A 22,856-nucleotide genomic window follows, 5' to 3' on the forward strand; every position below is an offset into this window, starting at 1 on the left:
AGAAAAATTTTATAATCTCCTAAAAGGTCTTCATTTCTTCCATTCTTTGTCTCAACCCATTTTCCTCATTGCAGCCACAATGATTATTATAAAATGCAAACTTGACTGAGTCATCCCCGTGCATAAAACTTTCATTGTCTTCCTCTTGTTTTTACGATAAAATTGAGAATCCTTAGCACGCCCTACTCACCCCTGCATGCTGCCATCCCACCCTTACTCAGACTCTCTTCACTTCACTCTCTGTACTCTAGCCCACCAAATGGACTTCCTTCACTTCTTTGAATGTATGAAGCCCCTTCCTATCTTAAGATCCACACATGTTCACACATCTTATTCTCTCTCCCTGGAACATCACCATCCCTGATTCATGACCTCTCCTTCTTTCCTCAGCTAGTTAACTCCCATTCAGAACTCAAGTAAATGACATTTTTGCAGAAGCATTCCTTGATTCCCCAGACTAGATCAAAACCCCATGTTATGGGCTGTTATAGAAATCTGTGTTTCTACTTGACAGCACTTAATATCCACTGTAATTATACATCTGAGCATCCCTAGATTAAGTTATGGCACCTCCACCAGAATGTAAACACCCTCAGTTATGAACTTCTCTTTTGCTCAACTCTCCTCAGAATCTAGCACAATCTGGCACATTTTAGCCACTCCATAAATAAAGTTTTGTTGTATGAATATATGAATAAGCTGTATGTCTTCTCTCTCTTGGCTAGAATTTAATGCATGGATTTTGAAGATTTAGTTTTGTGGTGGTTGTTATCGTTGAACATTTACAATTTTAGATCCATTGGTAGATAACCTGTAAAAGCTAATGCCTTAGGTTCATATTTCCAAACCTAACATATAAACAACCCTGATACTTGTAAGGAAATATATTTTATTTATTTATTTATTTATTTTTTTTGAGGAAGATTAGCCCTGAGCTAACTGCTGCCAATCCTCCTCTTTTTGCTGAGGAAGGCTGGCCCTGAGCTAACATCTGTGCCCATCTTCCTCCACTTTATATGTGGGATGCCTACCACAGCATGGCGTGCCAAGTGGTGCCACATCTGCACCCAGGATCCGAACCAGCGAACCCTGGGCTGCTGAAGTGGAATGTGCGCACTTAACGGCTGTGCCACCGGGCTGGCCCCTAAGAAAATATATTTTAATGAAATTCTGTGATTCATGGTACTACAAATAAAAAAAATATAGCCCAAAGGTCTATACTTGGCAATTCACCCTCAGGAAACATCCAACATAATGACAGCAGTCTCAAAGTGTACATTTCCCTAGGGATTCTCTTCTCTTAAGCCTGGGAGAGATCTATCCCTACTGTCATTGTTATTTTTCTCTATTATCTTACAAAATGATCATTAAAACTTATCCTTATGGTTTTGGGGGCCAGCTGGGTGGTGCAGCGGTTAAGTGTGCACGTTTCGCTTTGGCGCCCTGTGGTTCAGGGTTTCAGATCCTAGGTGCAGGCATGGCACTGCTCGGCAAGCCATGCTGTGGCAGGCATCCCACATATAAAGTAGAGAAAGATGGGCACAGATGTTAGCTCAGGGTCAGTCTTCCTCAGCAAAAAGAGAAAGATTGTCAGCAGATGTTAGCTCAGGGCTAATCTTCCTCAAAAATAAAAACAAAACTTTATCCTTATGGTTTTAATTCAGGTACCTTAATTACAACTATCGCATGATTTGATTAGGTGTTCTAAACCACATGACAAATGAACTCAAACATCCTATGGCTTTATTCATTCCTTCAGAAGCATTCACTGAACACTTAGGTTCATAGGCCACAATGAGATCTTAGGGATGAAAAGCAAATAAAGAATACTGTTTGAACATGCGATTAACTACTTTTGGGTTTCTTTACCCTCACACTGCACATATGTGACATTGATCTTTTTTTTTACAATAGCAGTGGGGAGAATTTTTAGTTAGTTTGACTTGAGCAAATAAACTTAATCTTTCTGATAAGGTGGAGGAGTGTCAATGTCACAATCCAATGTACACATCAGGATAGATGCGGAGAGGGCTGATGGCCACTCTGAGTTTACTATAACCAGTGTTTCCATATATACATAGCTTACAGCTGTTAAACATACACAGGTGTTCTGGATGAAGCAATTAGCAAATGCCAAGAATTCTTAGTGATTTCTCAAGGAGCCCTCCCTTGGCCTCTGTTTTGATATTATCATGTTATTGCTGTGCTCCTATATTTTTATCTCGGAGCAGGCAAGGTCTCTTAGGCAATGGTCCCTCCTGCTCCCGATATCCATACCGTTTCTCCATCTGTGCCCCCGGGCGGCTGCCGACTGGCTTAGGTTGCCCCCCCACCCCCACCCCCTGGGAGGTCTTACCCGTCATTGGCTAACCTAACTGGCCTTCTCACCTCCGGGTCACAGTTTGTTGGCAAGCCTTTTCCAGTGATTATTAACCCTTCCTGTGTCAGGGGCGGCTACAAGGAGTTTAAACAGGAGCTCTATCTTGAAGGATAACTAAGTCCTTTCCAGGTAAGAAAGAGGATGGGGCAGAGAGAAACGTTCTAAGCAAAAACACGAAGATGTAAAGAGACCTATTGTTTGAATGAAGGGGAGAATTTTCATGAATGGGACAAAGAATGCAAGGGATATATAGAACAATAAGAGAAAGGTAATTCATAAAGCTTTGCTTTGCCATCCTGGAGCTTGCACGGGTCTGGTACAATGAGGTTTGTTTGGTGTTTTTTCACATTTAGGAGAATAACTATGATCTCAATACAGAGGATGCATTGGACACATTAATTAAAATCTGTTGCCTTGAAAATGCAGGTGGAAACTGTTGAAACTGTTGAAATTGGAAATGATAAGAGCCTGAACAATGACATTTATTAGAGTCTAAGGAAGAGGAATGGAGAGAGGCAGCCCAGATATTTGCCTCTATGAAGTTCATAGATTAAATAGAAAGAAATAGTGAGAAAAGAAAGAAGGTATAAATAATACTTTACAGATAGTAAATCACAAAAGGAGAACATCAATTCAATCAAGTTCAGCATGTATTTATTGAGTGCCTCCAGAGCAATTTTCATCCTGTGCAAGGTAAGAAATGAAGGAAGCAATCATATTTTTTAAGGAGGAATTATTTGGATTTCTCCCACTAAAATATTTTATATCCATTTTAATAATTTCATTTTCAATATCACCAGTAGCATAATCTCTAAAAAATGTAAATTATTATTTGTAACAACAGACTTCTTCCTTTAACAAGGACGTGTGATATCTGAAAGTCCAGCATATTTGAATCTAGCTCTGTGTTCCTGCCTAAACTCTGAGTAAGCTCCCAAGTACCTAGCATCAGATATAAAGCTATTTTTGTTTTCAGGATACTCTGTGATGAAGCTTTAAGGAAACCTCATGCTAGTTAATAAAACAATAGCAGGCATAGGTTATTCTTTATGGAGAGAGAATATTCTACAAGCAATACAATGCTTAAATATCTGTGGACTTGATTATTGCAATGTTGAACTTTTCACATTTCTGTTTGACCACTTGTCTTCTGTGTCAATTCTTGTGAATACAATGCACTACTATTTGTTGTATTCATAGGACATCCACCTTGTTATAGTGCCCCTTCTGTAGAATATTGACAGCAATCATTAAATTTGCAATTGGAGACACTGTCATGTGGAATTTCTGAAGTTCTCATGGGAGTTTTCCCTTTTTTAATCACTCCCTATTTGAAAATAAACTATTACCCCCAGTTACACTGCAGAAGATCAGCAGCAGCAAGGAGCAGAAGGGGATCCCTTTCCAATTCATCAAGTTCTAAGTAACCTCCCTAAAATCCAAGTGCACACAAAATATATCATGCTTACTAGTTTCGTTAGAATTGAGGAATTTCCATTATGTGTGGTTACTCTTCCCTATTAAAACCTGATAAAATGTCTGATTCCAGTGGAAGAAAATTTCATGTCAGTTATGGGAAAGGGATCAATTATTTGCACTCTTCCTTTCCTATTCTGACACCATCTCTGCAAACAATTTCAGCACAATCAAGCAACCTTTACCCTTAGAGAACCAAGGACATGGTCTCGAATTTTCTTGGTCCTAATACCATAAACAATAGGGTTAAGAAAAGGTGGTACCAGAAGGTACATATTGGCAATGAAGATATGAATTTGGGGGGCCACGTTGTGACCAAAGCGGTGAGTGAGGAAGGTAAAGACAGCTGTGGAGTAGAAAACGAGGATAACACAGACATGGGAGCCACATGTGCCTAGAGCTTTAAGACTTGCTTCACGTGACGGAAGACGAAAGACTGCATGAAGGATTAGGACATAAGAGAGAGCGATGAAAAAGCCATCACAGGAACCAATGACAGAGGCCACACTGAGGCTGTAACGCTTGGTGGCTCCTGTGTCCACACACGCCAGCTTCACTACAGCCATGAACTCACAGTAGGTGTGGGCAATGATGTTAGTCCTGCAGTAGGGCAGCTGCCTGAGCAGGATGGGATGTGGAGTAAAGAAACCCACTCCTCGGAGTACCACAGAAGCTCCCATTTTGACAATGCGAGCATGGGTGAGAATGGTGGTGTGGTGCAGTGGATGACAAATGGCCACATAACGATCAATGGCCATGGACAAAAAGAAGCCTGATTCCATAGCAGTAAAGCTATGGATGAAGAACATTTGGGTCAGACAGGCATCAAAGGCGATGTCATGAGCTCCAAACCAGAAGAGACAGAGCATGCGGGGCAGTGTAGATGTGGAGAGGACCAAATCAGTGACTGAGAGCATGCACAGAAAGAGGAACATGGGCTCATGGAGGCTTCTCTCTGCCCTCACCACGGGCAGGATGGTCAGGTTCCCCACCACAGCCACCAGGTACATGGAGCAGAAGGGAATCCCGATCCAGACATGAAGGTGCTCTAGTCCTGGGATGCCCATCAGCAAGAAGGTGTTTGGAGATATTTGAGATTTATTGGTTGGTCCCATTGTGCTTCTGCTCTCTGTCTTTTGTGTATGGAATCCTCTTTTTTAGGGAAAAAGTTTTCTGTCGAGATCATCACAACCTAATCTGACAACAAATGAAAAACAAATCTGGAAGCCCCCAAAACATCATGTGAAAAAACATTCAAAGTTGTAATGTAGAGTAAAAAAAGACTTAGTAACACTAGGCAAAAACTATGCAAATACACACAAAATAAGTACTGTAAATCAAGTCATGAATCTCATGAATTTGTTAAAAACAAAACAAAACAAAAAAAGAACTTGTTAAAATCTATTTACAATGCAATTCAACACCACTTTTTGAATTCACAATTTGAGTTAATCATTAGGCCAAATTAGGTTTTGGCAGAAACGTCGGCTATTATGAGTGGAATGGATCTTAGAATTCATTTAGCCCAAACTTCCTTCTTAATGTCATCCTGAAATATAATTTTTAGGTAATGCCTGAGTCCTCTCAAGTATGGTTCCTCATTTCTTAGACAATCTATTACGTGTTTTTCTAGTACTGTCACAGAACCCTTCCCCAGGAGCTGTGAGACAGTGCTGAACCTTCCTATGGAGGTCTACAGACTCACCTGTCTTCTGCATAGAAATCTGCACAAAGTCTGAGGTTTAACAAGTTATGCTTCTACTAAGTTCTCTCTTTTGCAGTGAAACTTTCTCAGCTGATATACCCACTTATTATAAACCAAGTTTCAAAAATCCGAATTTTCTACTTCAACCATTCTGTACATTCTGTGCCTTCTTCTTAACTTTTATTACTTGTATCTGAACACATTAGTCCCTTCAGACATCCATACACTTTGTGTCTCTTTTGAATTACACACTATTAGTGTGATTTCCTTCCATCTCATTTTTTATATGAAGTAAGGAAGGAAAGTAACACTTAGTTGATCCCAACAGGAAAAGACATTGTCCTGGAATCTTTGTATATATTAATTTTAAGCTAGAAAAGCAATGCAAACTAAATATCATTTTTCCAATTTTACCAACTAGGAAATAGAAGCCCAGACTGTTACGGGTAATGCAATGGCGTCACAGAAAGAGTGGACAAGACACCAGAATTCTAACACAATGCTGTATGACTGCAAAATACACACTATTCTCATTGTCACACTCACTATTTCCTGAAACATATATTAAATTCATACTCAACTATCACCGACTAATATTTTTTATAATTTTAAAGTCAGATTTCTCAAGACGATTTTAAACAAATACTTAAAAAATTAGCCTTTTCATTGAAACTTGATAATCTATATTGTATTATTTTAGACAGTAGTTTAAAATAATGTTTCTTTTGTTGTTATTAAGCATTTATCAGTGTTAAGACCTTGAATTCAATCAGTATTTTCTGCTGATTTTAAAGGTACATATTCTACATCTATATTGAAACAACTGAAATATAATTTTGATGTAAGTCTAGGCCAGTGACAGGATTCTTTTTGTCATCCTAGAAAATTGTGTTTATCCCTCTAACAAACTCTGTACTGTTAATTAATTAGAAATAAATCAATTACATATAATAATAATGAGATTACAAATACTGACTCTGTTTACTCCATTGTAATTCATAAATTCTGGTCAAGTGTCTCATTAAACTGGAATATGGCTTACATTATCCAGTATTTTTTGGAGAATGTACAGCACATTAAACAAACTATACATTTCATTAGAAATACTCTCAGTGTTATTTGAAATTTTCCTCAGTCTGGCCAGGGCTTTATAAAATGATCATTTACCTAATACATTCAATTATTATATTTGGCTGCGAAGTAATAAAGCTCAATAAACCTTGAACTAGAGATCAACTATAACGAGTAATGCTATCACTTCTGCTCTTTTTCCTTCGATCTGATTATCTTCATTCTCATCAGACTCTTCTTATGTCCTTTTATTAAATGCATTTATCTCCATTACAAATTTAATTTGTCTTATACTTACTAATTGTCTCTCTTTTCCTCAGTTTCCTAATCTGGAAAGTGGGCTAAACAAAAGGTTGTTGGGAGGATTAAGTTAATTAATATATGTTAACAACTTAGAACACTATTTTACACAGAGCAAGAATTTAAGAAATTAAGCATTGGGATTTGGTAATTATTCCACAGGTAATGTGGCTCCAGTAAAGCATCTAAGCATAATCAGATATGCATTTTAGACAACAACATAAACTATTCTTTCCAACCTTTTCACTAGTTACTCTTTCTATATCCTCCATGAGGTTAAAGACTTCTAATTATTCCCCCAATGTGCCATGTTTCTTTGTAAAATTGCGTCCTTTTTCTCATACTTTTCTGATTGCAATTTTCCTCTCCCTCTCTGTTATTCATTTCACCCTGTGAACCACTCCTCTTCTTGTAGTGTCTAGGTCAAAAGTAATCTCCTCTTTGACTTTTGTCTGGATTACCTCAGACAGAAATTTGCAGGTTATTTTTCTGTGCTCTCATTGTATCTTTCTATTTTTTTTTACATTTATTTTTGATCGGTATCATCCAATTGTAGAATATTAGATTCATAAGTATATTATTTATTTATTTATTTATTTTTGGAGGAAGATTAGCCCTGAGCCACCTGCTGCCAATCCTCCTCTTTTTTGCTGAGGAAGACTGGCCCTGAGCTAACATCCATGCCCATCTTCCTCTACTTTGTACGTGGGACGCCTACCCTACCACAGCGTGGCATCCCAAGCTGTGCCACGTCCGCACCCGGATCCGAACTGATGAACCCCGGGCTGCCGAAGTAAAACATGTGAACTTAACCACTCCGTCACCAGGCCGGCCCCTTTATAACTATATTATTATTATGACTCCTGTCTCTCCCATAAGATTAAATTCTCCTCAGTATAGAATCCATAGCACAGCTAGGTATTACCATGACCCAGCCCAAAGACCGGTATTGGAAAATGCTTAATAATAGAATGATACAAGTAACTGCATAGTCTGTGTGACTTCAAGGTCATATTTTTACCTGCTGCTCTATGCTGCTTCCTAATGCTTTCATAAATATGACGCTCTTTCTTATATTTATTGAGATTTACACAAGATGCCTAAATATCAGAGTTAAGACAAAAGAATTGTCCTTGCCATTTTTTCCCATAGTGAAATAAAAGGTTTTCTGCTCTTTGGGAAATCTTGATCATTGCTTTGCTCTTCCATGATTTTAAGATAAGACTTCAGCATAGAGAGACAGAGCAACTGTCTCTGTCCTAATCAAAAGTGGATTTCAAGTAAATTACTGCTTTTTCCAAGGGCTTGAAGATCTTGATTAACCAGATCTCAACTTCCAGAGAAACATAAAGCTATTTACATTTCTCTGTTTAGTCTCAATAGTTTCTAGTAAAATTAACATATTCATTCAGAGAAGACCTAGACGTCTTTACTCACATATGCCTAAAGAGACAACCAACCAAATTTTCGTACATCTGAAGTTTTATCATGGGTTATCATAAATTATGATATCCAGAGACACAAGCACACAGGGACTCTAATTTTTTGAATACAATGTAAAGGCTCCTTCAAGAACATTATATTAATGCTCAAGTGCATTCAAATATGCATGGATATATTTAAATAAGCTTATATTGAAAAGCACAAGCAAAATTCTCTGTTATGCCTATTAAAACGTACCCTGAAATTTTTCCTGGAATTATTAGTCTTTCTACACTTCAGGCCAGAAACCAAGGTCTGGGTGTGGAAGTGGTAGAAAGATGTCGACACTTTTCTTTTAGAAAATTTATGCAGGAGAAATTTTTATGTTCCACAAGGTTTTAGTCTGAAAATCTTTCTATACTTTCTACTCTCTCTTATCTGTACAAATTAGCTAGTGTGAAGATTAACTACAACAAAAATAACAATGGTTAATGTGACTAGGAGAATGTAGTGGGCTGGAGTGTTTTGAAAATAAAAGAAATACAGAAAAAAGGTTGATGATGGCTTGTTCTTGCCTAATTGACCGCCTTACTAAACAGTTTTTTACCTTACTCCTAAATATTCTTCCTCTCACAAGGATTGCTATGACTGATCAACGTCTAATGTTGAGTGGGAGGGAGCTGGCTGTTCTTTGCTCACAGCTAGCTGTCTGTGGCCCCAACGCCTATCCTAGTCAACCAGCTTTAATGCTATTGTAATTCTAATTTGGAGTATCTATGAGCCTATGCTCCCTATAGTTTAGTTAATCAACAGGTAGCTATATTTCCAACAGTTATGGGAGAAAGGATCCATTTCACCTTTTAAATATATTATATGTCTACTATATTTATTCTTAACTTTGGTAAGGATATTCAAAGAAGTAGACATTAACTCTTTGAGGATCTCATAATTCTATAAATGCAGGTGTTTGAATATAGTCCTCTCTTCTCTTTTCCTGTCCTCTATCTCTAACAACTCACCCAAATTAAAAGCAGAAAGTCATCTAAAGAGCCAGATTCTATAAGGAGCAGATGCAGCAAATGTGAGCTGAATTATACTCAACTCATAATCTCGCTGGATTAAAAGGTGTAGGTGGCAGGGGACTCGATGGCCCTCTGGGATATGAGGCTTTTTCTCAAAGTACAAGACCTAAATTGCTTTCAGGCAAAGTAATTATTGTTAACTATCTCTTAAGATAATAAATAAAAATATTACTATTTCCCAAAGGTCTGATGAGTGCTTTCAAATAGAATATATTTGCAGAATATAAAAGGAAAAATATTATAAAACCATAGAACCAAGAAAAGGATTATGTTTATGTACTGAGAGGTCATCATTTTCTAGGTCCTAGGCTTGGTGTTTAAAATCCCTTCTCTTAACGATCTTCAAAACAGCCTTTGGAAATAGAAAATTACCACTAAACAGATGAGGAACCAGAGAGACGGATAGATGAAATAATTTGTGTAAAATGTTACAGCTAATAAAGGATGATGTCAGGATCTGAATCCAGGTATCTCTGGGTCTACATTGCATCTACTTAATCACTATGTAATCAAGATTTAAAAATGAAGTATACCTGAATTACAGTCTGTATTCCTTCTTATGCAAAGTGGCAAATTCTATGAATTATAACTGACAATATCCAAAATGACCAGCAAGTGCCTTTATAAGCAGGTCCTTGCTTTCCCTTTGGCATTACTTTCTGCTACATAGCTTATCCTTGAGTTTCCTTGAGTCTCAACCAGTCTGGACTTTTTTTTTACTGTCTCCTTTTAAGATTCTGTTTCATGTTTTTGCTTTAGCCTATAATATTCTATTTCTCTCTCCCACGCCTTCTCATTTCCTACCTATTTTAAGGTTACAGATAAATGTCACTGCCTCAAGGACTTTTTTTTGACATTAAATTAGGTTTATGTGTTACATTTCAACTGTACTTTGTATTCTTCTACTCTCTAGTTTATCATATTGGTAAATATTTATTAAATGACTATGATGCCAGTCTAGGTGTTTAGTATATAGTCACACAGGCTGTAATAAATATAACACTGGGGACATCAGTTTCATAAGACTAAGGTATGATTGGTGCCTTCTGGACTTATGGAATGGAAACTATGTCACTGATATCTAATACCATGCCTGACAGTAAATAGACACTTATGCAAGTGTTGTTGAATGAATGAATGAAAGGAAAAGATAAATCACTTAAAATGCCCTAGGAGAATTCCAGGTTAACATTCTTTCAGGAAAGTAGTTACAACATCATCAGTGTAATTGTAATCATCATCATTATGACAAATATTCATCAAGGGCTTATTATACACCTGGAATTTTGCTAAATTCTTCATAAGTGTGATCTTTTTGTATTCACACAGACAGAAATACACACACTCACAACCTTATTAAGAAGGTGCCATTATTTGCACCATTTATATCTGACATTCTGTCTTCCAGATCTGAATTATTAAAAATTGCATCTTCCTTGTGGATTTTAGTTGCTGGTTCATTTTATCCTCTCTAAGATTGTTCTTATCTCAATTCTTCATTATATCAATAACCTGGTTTTTCAATTCCTTCATCTCCTCTTCTCTAAAGATCTTGTTCTCTATCCTGCTGCAGATATTATCTCCCATTGCAGACCCTAGATTTTATTACTAATAAACCCAAATCCTTCCATAACCTCAAATGGAAGTCATCCATTCTCCACCTACTTTCTTGTAACTTTCCAGCTTGTCTCTCCAGGACTGCATCTTCAACAATTCAATGCTATTGCTGGAAGGGGAGGAAGAACTATCCCTCTGGATCCTTCTTGCTGGTCTAAGAGTTACATTGACATGAGCCAGAATAAGAAGAGAAAATCAAACAAAGTGTGATAACATGCATACATGGGAGAAACCCTGGAAAACTGAGTAACTTCCCAAAATGAGTGAGGCCACCACCTTAATTACCTTCTTCAGCTAAAGACAAAGGAGGATGTTGTGGGTAGTGGTTTGGGGCTTCAAAGGGGAGGAAGGCAATTTATCTGGAAATGGAAAACAAATGTTTGATAGAAAAATGTTTACTGGGTCATCTGTAGACAATGTGATGAGAGAGAGAGAGAGAGAGAGAGAGAGAGAACTTTGGAGAGAGAAAACTGTGATAAAAATCAGCTTAACAAGCTTAGCAAGGAACCTCCCAGTCTATTATACCCAGAGTTATCTATGTGATAGCCTCTCCTGGGGACAGGCCTTCTATCTTAACTTCCTTTAGGCCCTTAGGGGAAAGGTCAGAATTTCTTTTAGAAGGTTTTGTCCTTAAAAATGATCAAGCCAAAGAGATACATTTTGGGATGGCCAATTCTGATGCCCCACATGCTCATCTTCTTCAAATCCTCACTCCCTTATTTACCAGCATAATATCCAAGGTCAGACTCTTAGATGTGGCTGAAGCTCCCTTTATTCTCTTGTAATTTAACCTGTTGAGTATGATCAATCTTTATCAATTTTACCCTGAATTTGCATATGAAGAGTTCTGAAACAGAGACACAATTGAGATAGATTTCTTATCAAATAACCTCACAGTATATAATAAGTTCATCAACTCTCCCTCTCCTCTTTACCTTAGAATTTATTCTAGGGATTTGTGATGAGAGCCAGGTCTATTGTCCTACACAAACAGCTGGACAGCCCATAGCTGAAGGATGTGGGAAAGAATTTATTTTCTCTGCTTAAAAAGGGAAAGGAAGCAGTCACACACATTTCTCCTTCCCCCACCATAAGTCTCTCCTTGCTCCAGCCCTTTGGTATCTAAATACAATCTCTCCAGGAATCATACAGCCTAAGTTTCTTGAAGTTATTTAACTGGGTTGAAGAAATCTCCAGGTTCTTAGGCCTCATTCCTCTTTGAAATGTGAGTACAAAAGACTTTTGCAGCTCCAATCTTCTTGGCACATTTTGGACTTTACCTTAGTGATCCACTCGCAGTTATAGCATTTTGGCATTTGAGATGATAATCTAAAATTTCTATTATCCTTTCATATTAGAACACTTTAATGGACAAATGGCTATATATCTATTTCTTATCGTTATGTGACATTGTAGTGAATTTAAGAATTTTGGGGCTGATCAAGGAAAAATATATAACCATGATGTAGCAGTAGTACAAACAAACTTTATTTGAGTCACGTTTTTACAGGTTTACTTGTGGGCTGGAGAAGAGAGGGTGAAAGCCTCTCACAGCATGAGACACTCCAGAGGCTATAGCCTGAGGCCACCATCCAAAAGGAAGGAAGACAGGGGAACTCCTAGGAGAAGGGGGCATCTGAGGGAGCTTGCTTGTCTAGGTGATGCCACTCAGCAGCATTGACATGAAGTCTCTGGGTCCAAGGGGCCCATATATAGAGGCCATCCTGTATATTACCTAACAGACCACTCCATGTCTGCACCTGTACTAGCAAACATGGCTGGAGAAAAATATCTTCTACAACCAAGCTGCTGCTCTCACTTTAAATTCATATTTACTATATCAATTGGGCCCCTAATATTGCATATAATTTTGAAGTCTTTTAATTTCTCACTCTCCTCAAAATTATTTCATATGTTCTCTCAACCCAAACCTCTGTCACTCTTCCCCCATCTCCGCTCATAGATGATGACCTAGATTTCAATTTCACTGAGAAAAAAGAAGAGAAGATCCCATCAACACGTCTATCCACCTGTCTGCCTCTGAGCTTGTATAGTGCTACTGATTTCCTGCTACTATGAATGAACTGTCTTTGTCCTAACAAAGTCAAATTTTCAACATGTGTGATATATCCTCTCTTGTCTTGGAACTCAAATATTTTGCTCTGGCAATTTTGCATTCTTTCTCATGGGTAATCATTGTTGTCTTCCTGTGGAATTATTTCTATAATCATAAGAGCAAGCTATCCTTAAACCCATCTTAAAAAAAAGATATAATCAAATATCTTTAGAAATAATTTTCATGAACCACATATCTGCTAGTTATTACCCTATTTATCTCACTCATTTTACAGGAAAACTCCTGAAATAATTGTCTATACTCACCCTCCCCAATTTACTCCTCCCATAATTTCTAAAACATATTGCAGCCAGGGCTGTCACATATGACAAGCAAGGAAACCATTTTACGATACCTGTAACTGTTATTATGTAGCTCCTAAGTGCAGAGACTATGTAAGTTTGCCAAATATTTGATCATCTCAAGTGTGTATGTGTATATATGTATGTGTTATGTGTTTTCTTTCTTCATCATCATTTACAACATTTTTTCTCTTTGGTTATAAATTTATACATTTTCTCTAAATTCTTGAGATGTGTGTTTAGCTCTGTTATTTGTAGCCTATATTCTTTTCTGTCACATACATTTAAATCTATGTTTTTATCTAAGCACAACTTTTATCTCCTTGATTTGTGGGCAACTCAGAAGTGTAATTCTTAAGTTTTGAAACAAATGGAAATCTTTCACATAGCTGTTTTTGATTCTTAATTTAATTCCATTGTAGTAAGATAACACAAACTATAGAATTTCAATCTGTTGAAATTTGTTGAATCCACGACACAATATATGGTTAATTTTTGTAAACATCCTGTATGTGCTTGAAAAGGTAATAATAGTCTTTCTCATGATATATAGTGATTTATATACCCATTAAGTCTAATTGTTAATCATGTTGTTCAAATCTTTTTTATCTTTATTAAAATTTTTCTATCATTTCATTATTTAATGAGATTCCTTAGAATCTCAAACTATGATTAAATTTCTCTATTACCTCTTACAATTCTTTCTCTACAAGAGATTGAATAGACAAATGGAAAATGGCCAGACCTTATAAGACCTTATATGACAATGAACTCTGACCTACGTGGGAAGTCCAAAAACCCTATCCACAACCCCTACAACAATTATTCCAAAATGGTCAGGACTTGGTCAACAACTACCAACTCCACTTGCAACACAAGACCAACCAGAGAAAGCCAAGTATGTTCTGGGAATCAGTCATATAACAAGTCCACTTCTAGTTTCCACATGCTCACAACCTCTGTTCAGAGCATGTCTCAAGCCTTCTGTTTTATTTTCTAGGAAATTTTCCCATTATTCTGACAGCCTTTGAATCTCTGCAAAAGGCAGACAATGATGGCCAATACTGTTGCTACGGTAAACTCTGAATAAATAATCTGTTTGTTTTCATGTGTTTACTTCCACAGCTGTATGAATGTTTTAGTGTTTTGAAGTGATTATTAGTTGCATATGTCTTAAAAATTTATGAGTTTTGGTTGCTTGAAATTTCTTTAATTATCAAATAGCCATTGTTATCTCTAGTAATGCTGTCATCCTAAATTCTATTTTGTCTGTTAGTAACGAAATTATGCAAGCATACATTTTTTTTCAGATAAAAGTCTTCAGAGGATTTATACAGTAATTTCATAGCGTTAGAGATTGTAAAACATTGCACTGTATTAATATGGTATATTCGTGAAGTATACCCATCAACTTATTAGTGAGCCATGTTGAATGTTATCAATTGATGCATCAAATTCTAATCAGAATGTCGTCTGTAAGAAAAGCAATGTTTCACTCAGAAAACTGATTGAAATTAAAAATGTTGCTACATTTCTTTTTCTGAAAGATTGATGTGTGAATAACAATTATAACGGTTTAACTTCCTATTTAGAACATGAATGTTAGAATATTAACATTTTTACTTATTTTCACTGAAAATAAGGAAATCCACTTACAGTGAGTTTCAAGGATGCTTTTTATGAGAGAAAGTGGCAGGTTCCATAAAGACAAATACTGTATGATCTCACTTCTATGTGAAATCTATAATTGTCAAACTGGAGAGCATTACACTAAGTGAAATAAGCCAGACAGAAAGATAAACACTATATAGTATCACTTATATGTGGAAGCTGAAAAAAAAAGCTGATTTCACAGAAACAGGGAATAGAATGGTGGTTGCCAGGGGCTGAGGGGAGAGGGGAAATGGGTTAATGTAGGTCAAAAGTTATAAATTTTCAATTCTAAGAAGAATAAGTTCTGAGAGTCTACTGTATAGCATGGTGACTGTAGTTAATAATAACCGTATGTGTATTTGAAAGTTGCTGAAAGTAGATCTTAAGCATTCTCATCACACACAAGAAAAGTTCACTATGTGAGGTGATGCATGTGTTAATTATCTTGATTTTGGTAATCATTTCACAATGTATATGGACATCAAATAATTACACTTCATTTACACTTTAATTGCATGTTTACACTTTGAATATATACAATTCTATCTGGCAATTATTCGTCAACAAAGTTAAAATAAAATAGTCAAACTCATAGAAGCAGAGAGTAGAATGGTAGTTACCAAGGGGTGAGGAAAGAGGGAAATGGAGAGACGTTGGTCAAGGAGTACAAAATTTCAGTTATGTTAGATGAATAAACTCTGAGATCTAATGTATAGCATGGACTATAGGTAACAAGACTGTACTGTATACTTGAAATTTGCTAAGAGGGTAGATCCCAAGTATTTTCACCACACACACAAAAAAGAGTAACTATGTGAGGTGAGGGATATGCTAATTAACTTGATTGTAGTGATTATTTCACAATATATACACATATCAAATCATCAAATTGTACACTTTATATAAAATAAGAAATAAGGTACTTAATATAAAACATGGCTACAAAAATAAATATATATTATTAAAAATTATAAGTGAAATTTTTAAAAATGACAGCTTCTATGTACGGTGCCCATTTGACATTGTGACAAATGAAACACTTTGGAATTCACACTTCCAAACGTTGTTTTGAATAAATTTGAACAAATATCAGTGAATATTTGCACTGAGTTGAGCATTGATTATGATCCAAAAATAATACTATATTACTTCTTAAAAAAAGTTTGTATACTGTTAGCTTCCCCCTTTTTTAACTTTTAACATCTTTATATGCTCTTTTTCCTTCTTTTGTATAATATATGATTATTTTTAACGAGATTTATAACTTTAGCCTTTTACATTAAAAGTAATTGTTCATATGTTTGGATTTGCTTTTACCATTTTTATTTTGCATTTTAAGTTTTAAGCTAAATTTTATTTTCTCTTTTGCACTTTCTAGATTTATTATTTGTATTATTCCAGGTTACCATCTATTAATTTAGAATTATATTTTCTTTTTTTTTTTAAAGATTTTATTTTTTTCCTTTTTCTCCCCAAAAGCCCCCAGGTACATAGTTGCATATTCTTAGTTGTGGGTCCTTCTAGTTGTGGCATGTGGGACGCTGCCTCAGCGTGGTTTGATGAGCAGTGCCATGTCCGCGCCCAGGATTCGAACTGACGAAACACTGGGCCGCCTGCAGCGGAGCGCGAGAACTTAACCATTCGGCCACGGGGCCAGCCCCTAGAATTATATTTTCTAATATTTCTTAGCGGTCTCCATGAAAATTAAAACATGACCAATCTGGAACTTGAATTAAGACTTCAGAAGTAATTCACAAATAAATAGAATTTATTTCTGCCAGTTATTTGTATTCTAAAGCTGAAATTTTCTCGCTTTTGTTTGATGAATAATTTAAATCATTTCCTAAAGGGAGGGCTTTAGACTAGTTTGAATGGCAGAGTGGAGACAAAGATTCTCCAAAATAAGACAAGAGTAATTTAGAGTCTTTCCTCGGAGATGAGGATCACATTGGGATTTAAAGAAAGATCTTTAAAGTCTTTGAAAGAAGACTAACAAAAGACCTATTGTGCTTTTTATTTTTTGTCAGAATAGTATTTTGACTTTCTTCCCTTTTTCTTGTCTATGTTTAATTTTTTTAAATATAAAAATATTTCAATTGTATAATCACAAAAAGGTAGTCATTTTCATTGTGAAAGTGTTAAAATAATCTATATCCTATAAAGCCAATATAATGCCACATGCAACATTTACCTTCAAAATTAAGCCTCTAGTTTTAAGAGAATTGAAAATTTGGGGCCTGCCTCACTGCTGAGTGGTTAAGTTCTCACGCTCAGCTTTGGCAGTGTCGGATGCACTAGTTTTGATCCTGGGTGTGGATCTACGCACTGCTCATCAAGCCACGCTGTGGTGGCATCCCACGTAGGTGAACTATAATGCCCTACAACTAATATATACAACTATGTACTGGGGCTTTGAGGAGAAGACAAAAATAGGAAAACTGGCAACAGATGTTGACTCAGGGCCAATCTTCCTTACCAAAAAAAAAAAGAAGAAGAATTGAAAATTTGTATGTAGATTTTCAGTTGATTATCATAATTTTTTCCTGTTTCTTTTATTTCATTTTATAATTTTTCTTGGAACTAAGAATATCCAAAGGATTAATTATTCCTGAGGCAAAACATTTCTTAGGTTCTAACATGCACAAACTGACATATAAAACCTCTATATTAATTACACAAATCAGTTCTCTTAAAAATTAATGAAAACAAAAACTATGCAATAAATTAAGCCTTAATCATGTCTCCAGCTTCTTTGCAATGGAAGGACACCATGATTTTCTGGTAAATAGTTCACCACTGACCATTCTTCCACTTTCAGTTCCTAGACCGTTAAGTGTTACAAGAAGGAGAACAAAAGCTGCATGTCTATAAAGCACAGACTGACACTTGTGAATCAGTCACTCCTGGTCAAGATGTGTGTGTTTGTCCCAAGAAATGATAGAATGAGTGAACTTCTATTTTTTAAAAAAATTATTAAGTGGCTGATATGTCTGGAACCCAATTCTTGGTACTGGGAACATATGAATTAAAAAATAACTCTGTATTAAAAAACCACGGTGTCTCTCACAAATTATAGCATACATTTTGTTTGCTAGTGAATGTAGAACTTTTGGTATAGTGAGTCGAATCCATTGGCTGCCCTTTTAGAAAGCCCAGTCTAAGCATCATGACAGCTTCTCCTAAAAGCTTCTCTGTAAGGCATATGGTTGGTACATTTCTTAGGCCGACCTCCAGGGCAGTGTCCAGAGATTCCATCCCTACAGAGTTTCTCATCTACTAAAATACTCTTACCTACCCTTCTATTGGAAGCACTGAGTTACTACTACACCCAAGCAAAACAACAGTGCCTGAGACTTATGCTCCTACCCATGCACCTAGGTCTTTTCTCTTTCTGGAATACACCCAGCTCTCAGAGAGCTAAAAGAATATCTGTCTGCCCACTTGTTTTCTTGTGGACAGAGGGCTGTAAAGTGGCAGCTAAATGGACCATATCTCATGGGAATACATAGTGATTGACACAGAACTTCTGATGACAGGTCCCCTCCAGGAGATTCTGATCCTCATAGTTTGTTGTCCTGACCATGGAAAATATCTGGTAGAACAAAGATCTAGGCTTGGGAATCAAATAGGAAGAATCTCTGAGCATCAGGGTCATGAAAATAATTGTTTCAGGCACATGCATAACAAGTACATACAAATGTTATCGCTACGATCACAGACAATAATCACTGGAAAAATGTATTCAGAATCCTGACTCCAAGACTTCCTAACCTAAATATAGGTTGGGATTAGGAACCTATATACCTAACCTGTATGCACAATAAATATGCAATAAATGAATAGCCTAAAACTGTTAAAATTGTAAGTTGAGTCCTTGATGCCCTACTGACAGAGGTAAGATGACTACTTCTACTGCATAAACTATACATTTTCCCAACAGTACACTTCCAAGAGAGAAACTCTCCAGGAGTGATGAAAATGTCTTATAATTGTGGGGTGGATTACATGGCCTATACATTTGTTGAAACTTACCTAACTGTCTAGTTAAGGTCTGTTAATTTCACTACTCCTCAAAAAAAATAGCATTCATACATAATAAATGCAACAGTCTATATTTTTAAAATTTTTTTATTTATTTTTCTTTTTTGAGGAAGATTAGCCCTGAGCTAACATCTGCTGCCCATCCTCCTCTTTTTGCTGAGGAAGGCCAGCCCTGAGCTAACATCCGTGCCCATCTTCCTCTACTTTATATGTGGGACTCCTATTACAGCACAGCTTGCCAAATGGTGCCTTGTCCGCACCCAGGATCGAACTGGCGAAGCCCGGGCCGCGGAAGGGGAACGTGCGCACTTAACTGTTGTGCCACCAGGCCGTGCCCTATATATATATATTTATATTTTTTTTAATGTAACAAGTCACTGTTGTCTTAAAGACAAAGGTAAGACACATTTTCTGAGAAGAAAAAGGAAAGATTGAGAAAGAGCATACTTGGTAATTAATCTGGGACAATAGGTGTAAAGTAATAACGTCTTAGGCAAGCACAGGTGGATGAGGCAAGGAAGTAAAATTCTAGCATTTTTCAGATGTCTTTATTTTTTTTTCATCATGCAATTGCTGCCTGAGTGAATTTACTCATAATAGACCTCACCCACCACCACCATTTATTATTTTGAAGATAGAATGGTTAGCTTAGCTGAGAGCTTCTTCCTCAGGACATATGCAATTTAACATTCTACTGGAATCTCAAACTTACTATGTCCAAATTACATTCATTAATATAACCCTCAAAGTGCTCCCAATCCTGAATTTCTTATGCCAAGGGAATAATGCCAAATATGTTTTCCAAAATAGAAACATTTACATCTACCTATAGTTAAGGACTGAATAATTGGTAAATACAGATATATATATGGATATAAGTTCCTAGGATAAAAAAGCAAGAAATGGGGAAACATTTCAGAGCACAAATATCAAAGACTCCCTTTTTCAGATGGCTTCTAGAAAAATAAAACATCCCATAGCTCTTAGATAATATTTTTTAACAGAAGAGAAATACGTAGGTGGGAAACTACTGAAAGCTAGATAAAATGAACAAAGAAGGAAGCTAGTTCTAGGTACTAGAGTAATAGAAAAGGGAAGTATTTTGAATTAGCTGATAAGAGATTTCATGTTTTGTGTCTTGATACTGGGTTCCAAATAAACTAACCAACGAGGAAGACTTAACACACATGGTAACCTGCTAGCTTGGTGATCTTAGCTACTAACTATACAATTCAGAACATACGAACTACATTTTACAGGTCAGTGGAATCCAGAATATTGCTTTATTTTATGAAATACCTCAGACCTCTATCAAAATTGCCCTAGGAACCATAAAAGTTCTAACATCAAACTTGGCACCTTCACACAAATTCATGTTCATGAATTTTGTTTGTTTGCTTTCCTTGAGGGGGTGCTTATTTCTTCTTAATTACATTTTTAAATCTTTGTGTGTTATTATTCCTCTCACTTGTCTCAAGCCTTCAATTTGATTCAATTAGACTAGAGATAAACATTTATTACCTGTTCTAAAACATCAGAATCTTATATATGACTCAAGATTCTTTCTGGGGCTGGCCTGTGGTGGAGTGGTTAAGTTCACAAATTGCTCTTTGGTGGCCTGGGGTTTCTCTGGTTTTGATCCTGGGCGTGGACATGGCACCGCTCATCAAACCATGCTGAGGCAGCATCCACATAGCACAACCAGAAGGACCTACAACCGGAATATACAACCATGTACTGGGAGGCTGTGGGGAGAAGAAAAAAAGAAGAAGGAGAAGGAGAAAGAAGGAGAAGGAGGAGGAGGAGGAGAAGAAGAAGAAGAAGAAGAAGAGGAGGAGGAGGAGGAGGAGGAGGAGGAGAAGAAAAGACTGGCAATGGATCTTAGCTGAGGTGCTAATCTTTAAAAAAAAAAAAAAAAGATTCAAAAGATTCTTCCAAACTGCATATAGCTGTCAGAATCTCTTCCTTTTTTCTCTTTTTTAAGTATCTACTTAGGTTTTTTCCTCCTAATTTCTGTCCATTCTCTACTATAACGACCTCTGAAAGTTATATATATTTAGAGTGAGATTAACAACCTCATCACTATTATTTAGTAAATGAAAACAGTAAAATGACTTGTTTAGTTAGAATTCTTAGATATTCTAGACATCTGTAAATAACAACTTTCAGGTAGTAAATGCAACTCAGCTTGTGGGGGTGAGAGCAATATTTTCCCTACATCTCTTGTCTTTCCATATATCTTGAATCATGTTTTGTATTGATCCAACTAAAATCAGGAAACTTTGACCATTAGTGCTCTAAGAACATGTTCCCGTATTTTCTTGGTCCTTACTCCATACACAATGGGGTTGAGAAAAGGGGGCACCAAAAGGTACATATTTGCAATAAAAATATGGATGTGTGCAGGCACATTTTTCCCAAAACGGTGAGTGAAAATGGAAAAACCAGCAGTGGAATAAAAGACAAGAATAACACAGACGTGGGATCCACATGTGCCCAAAGCCTTAAAGCTAGCTTCTCGGGATGGCAGACGGAATACAGAGCGGAGGATGAAGGCGTAGGATACAGCAATGAGAATGGCATCACATGAGCCAATGATAGAAGCCACACTGAGGCTATATCTCGTGGTGGCACCTGTGTCCACACACGCCAACTTCACCACAGCCATAAACTCACAGTAGGTGTGGGCAATGATTCGTGTTCTGCAGTAAGGCAGCTGTTTGAGCAGGATGGGGTGTGGAGAAAAGAAGGCTACACCACGAGTCACCACAATAATACCCATTATAGTGATGCGAGCATGGGTGAGAATGGTGGTGTGGTGCAGTGGGTCACAAATGGCCACATAACGGTCAACGGCCATAGCCAAAAAGAACCCTGATTCCATGGTAGTAAAACTATGGATGAAGAACATTTGGGTCAGACAGGCATCAAAGGCAGTGTCATGGGCTCCAAACCAGAAGAGACAGAGCATGCGGGGCAGTGTAGATGTGGAGAGGACCAGATCAGTGACTGAGAGCATGCACAGAAAGAGGAACATGGGCTCATGGAGGCTTCGCTCTGCCTTCACCACGGCCAGGATGGTCACGTTCCCCACCACAGCCACCAGGTACATGGAGCAGAAGGGAATCCCAATCCAGACATGAAGGTGCTCTAGTCCTGGAATGCCCATCAGCAAGAAGGTGACAGGAGAGGGACGAGAAGCATTGAGAAGTGGCATGATGGTTTTTCCTTTGCTTTCTATCAATACTTCTGAAGATAAAGTTGCTATGCCAAAATGACCACAACCAGATGGTGAAAACATGGATTTAATGCAGGAAGATCCTTAACGATCTGTTGTTAAAAACAATTCAAATTCATGATCAGGTATATTTAAATTCATTAGAGCTATTAGAAATTAGAAATTTGTAACATCATGCCAAATACTGTGTTTGAAAATACAGAAAGTAATTCACACCTCATTTCATATTTTCATGGGGGCACATAAGTTACCTTATTCATTCATTTACAGTAGAAAGATTCCTTGTCTATTCATAATTGTGCTTAATTAAACAACTGTTTATTAAGCAGTTACTGGGTAACAAAACATATTCTAGCCACTGGGAATAAAGTAGTGCACAGATCAGTTATCCTTCTCATAGAGGTCACACTCTATAAGAAAAATGTCATAATATGATGAATGAGGACTGGTATG

At 36.9% G+C, this 22,856-nt stretch overlaps 2 protein-coding genes across 2 annotated transcripts; both read right to left on the bottom strand.

The window, feature by feature from the left end:
- Positions 1–4,026: 4,026 nt before the first annotated feature.
- LOC139084318 (olfactory receptor 52K2-like) lies at positions 4,027–4,971 on the bottom strand. The gene has a single exon (XM_070626703.1). The coding sequence runs from the start codon at positions 4,969–4,971 to the stop codon at positions 4,027–4,029; it is 945 nt and encodes a 314-aa protein (XP_070482804.1).
- A 16,466-nt stretch (positions 4,972–21,437) lies between these two features.
- On the bottom strand, positions 21,438–22,382 carry LOC139084319 (olfactory receptor 52M1-like). The gene has a single exon (XM_070626704.1). It carries the CDS (start codon positions 22,380–22,382, stop codon positions 21,438–21,440), a length of 945 nt encoding a protein of 314 aa, XP_070482805.1.
- Between the last annotated feature and the right edge of the window lie 474 nt (positions 22,383–22,856).

Source organism: Equus przewalskii, chromosome 6, assembly GCF_037783145.1.
Source record: "Equus przewalskii isolate Varuska chromosome 6, EquPr2, whole genome shotgun sequence".
Classification (NCBI taxonomy): Eukaryota; Metazoa; Chordata; class Mammalia; order Perissodactyla; family Equidae; genus Equus; species Equus przewalskii.

What these genes read in the sequence shown, in the direction of transcription:
- LOC139084318 (XM_070626703.1), bottom strand. Translation starts at nt 4,971, where the DNA reads ATGGGACCAACCAATAAATCTCAAATATCTCCAAACACCTTCTTGCTG.
- LOC139084319 (XM_070626704.1), bottom strand. Translation starts at nt 22,382, where the DNA reads ATGCCACTTCTCAATGCTTCTCGTCCCTCTCCTGTCACCTTCTTGCTG.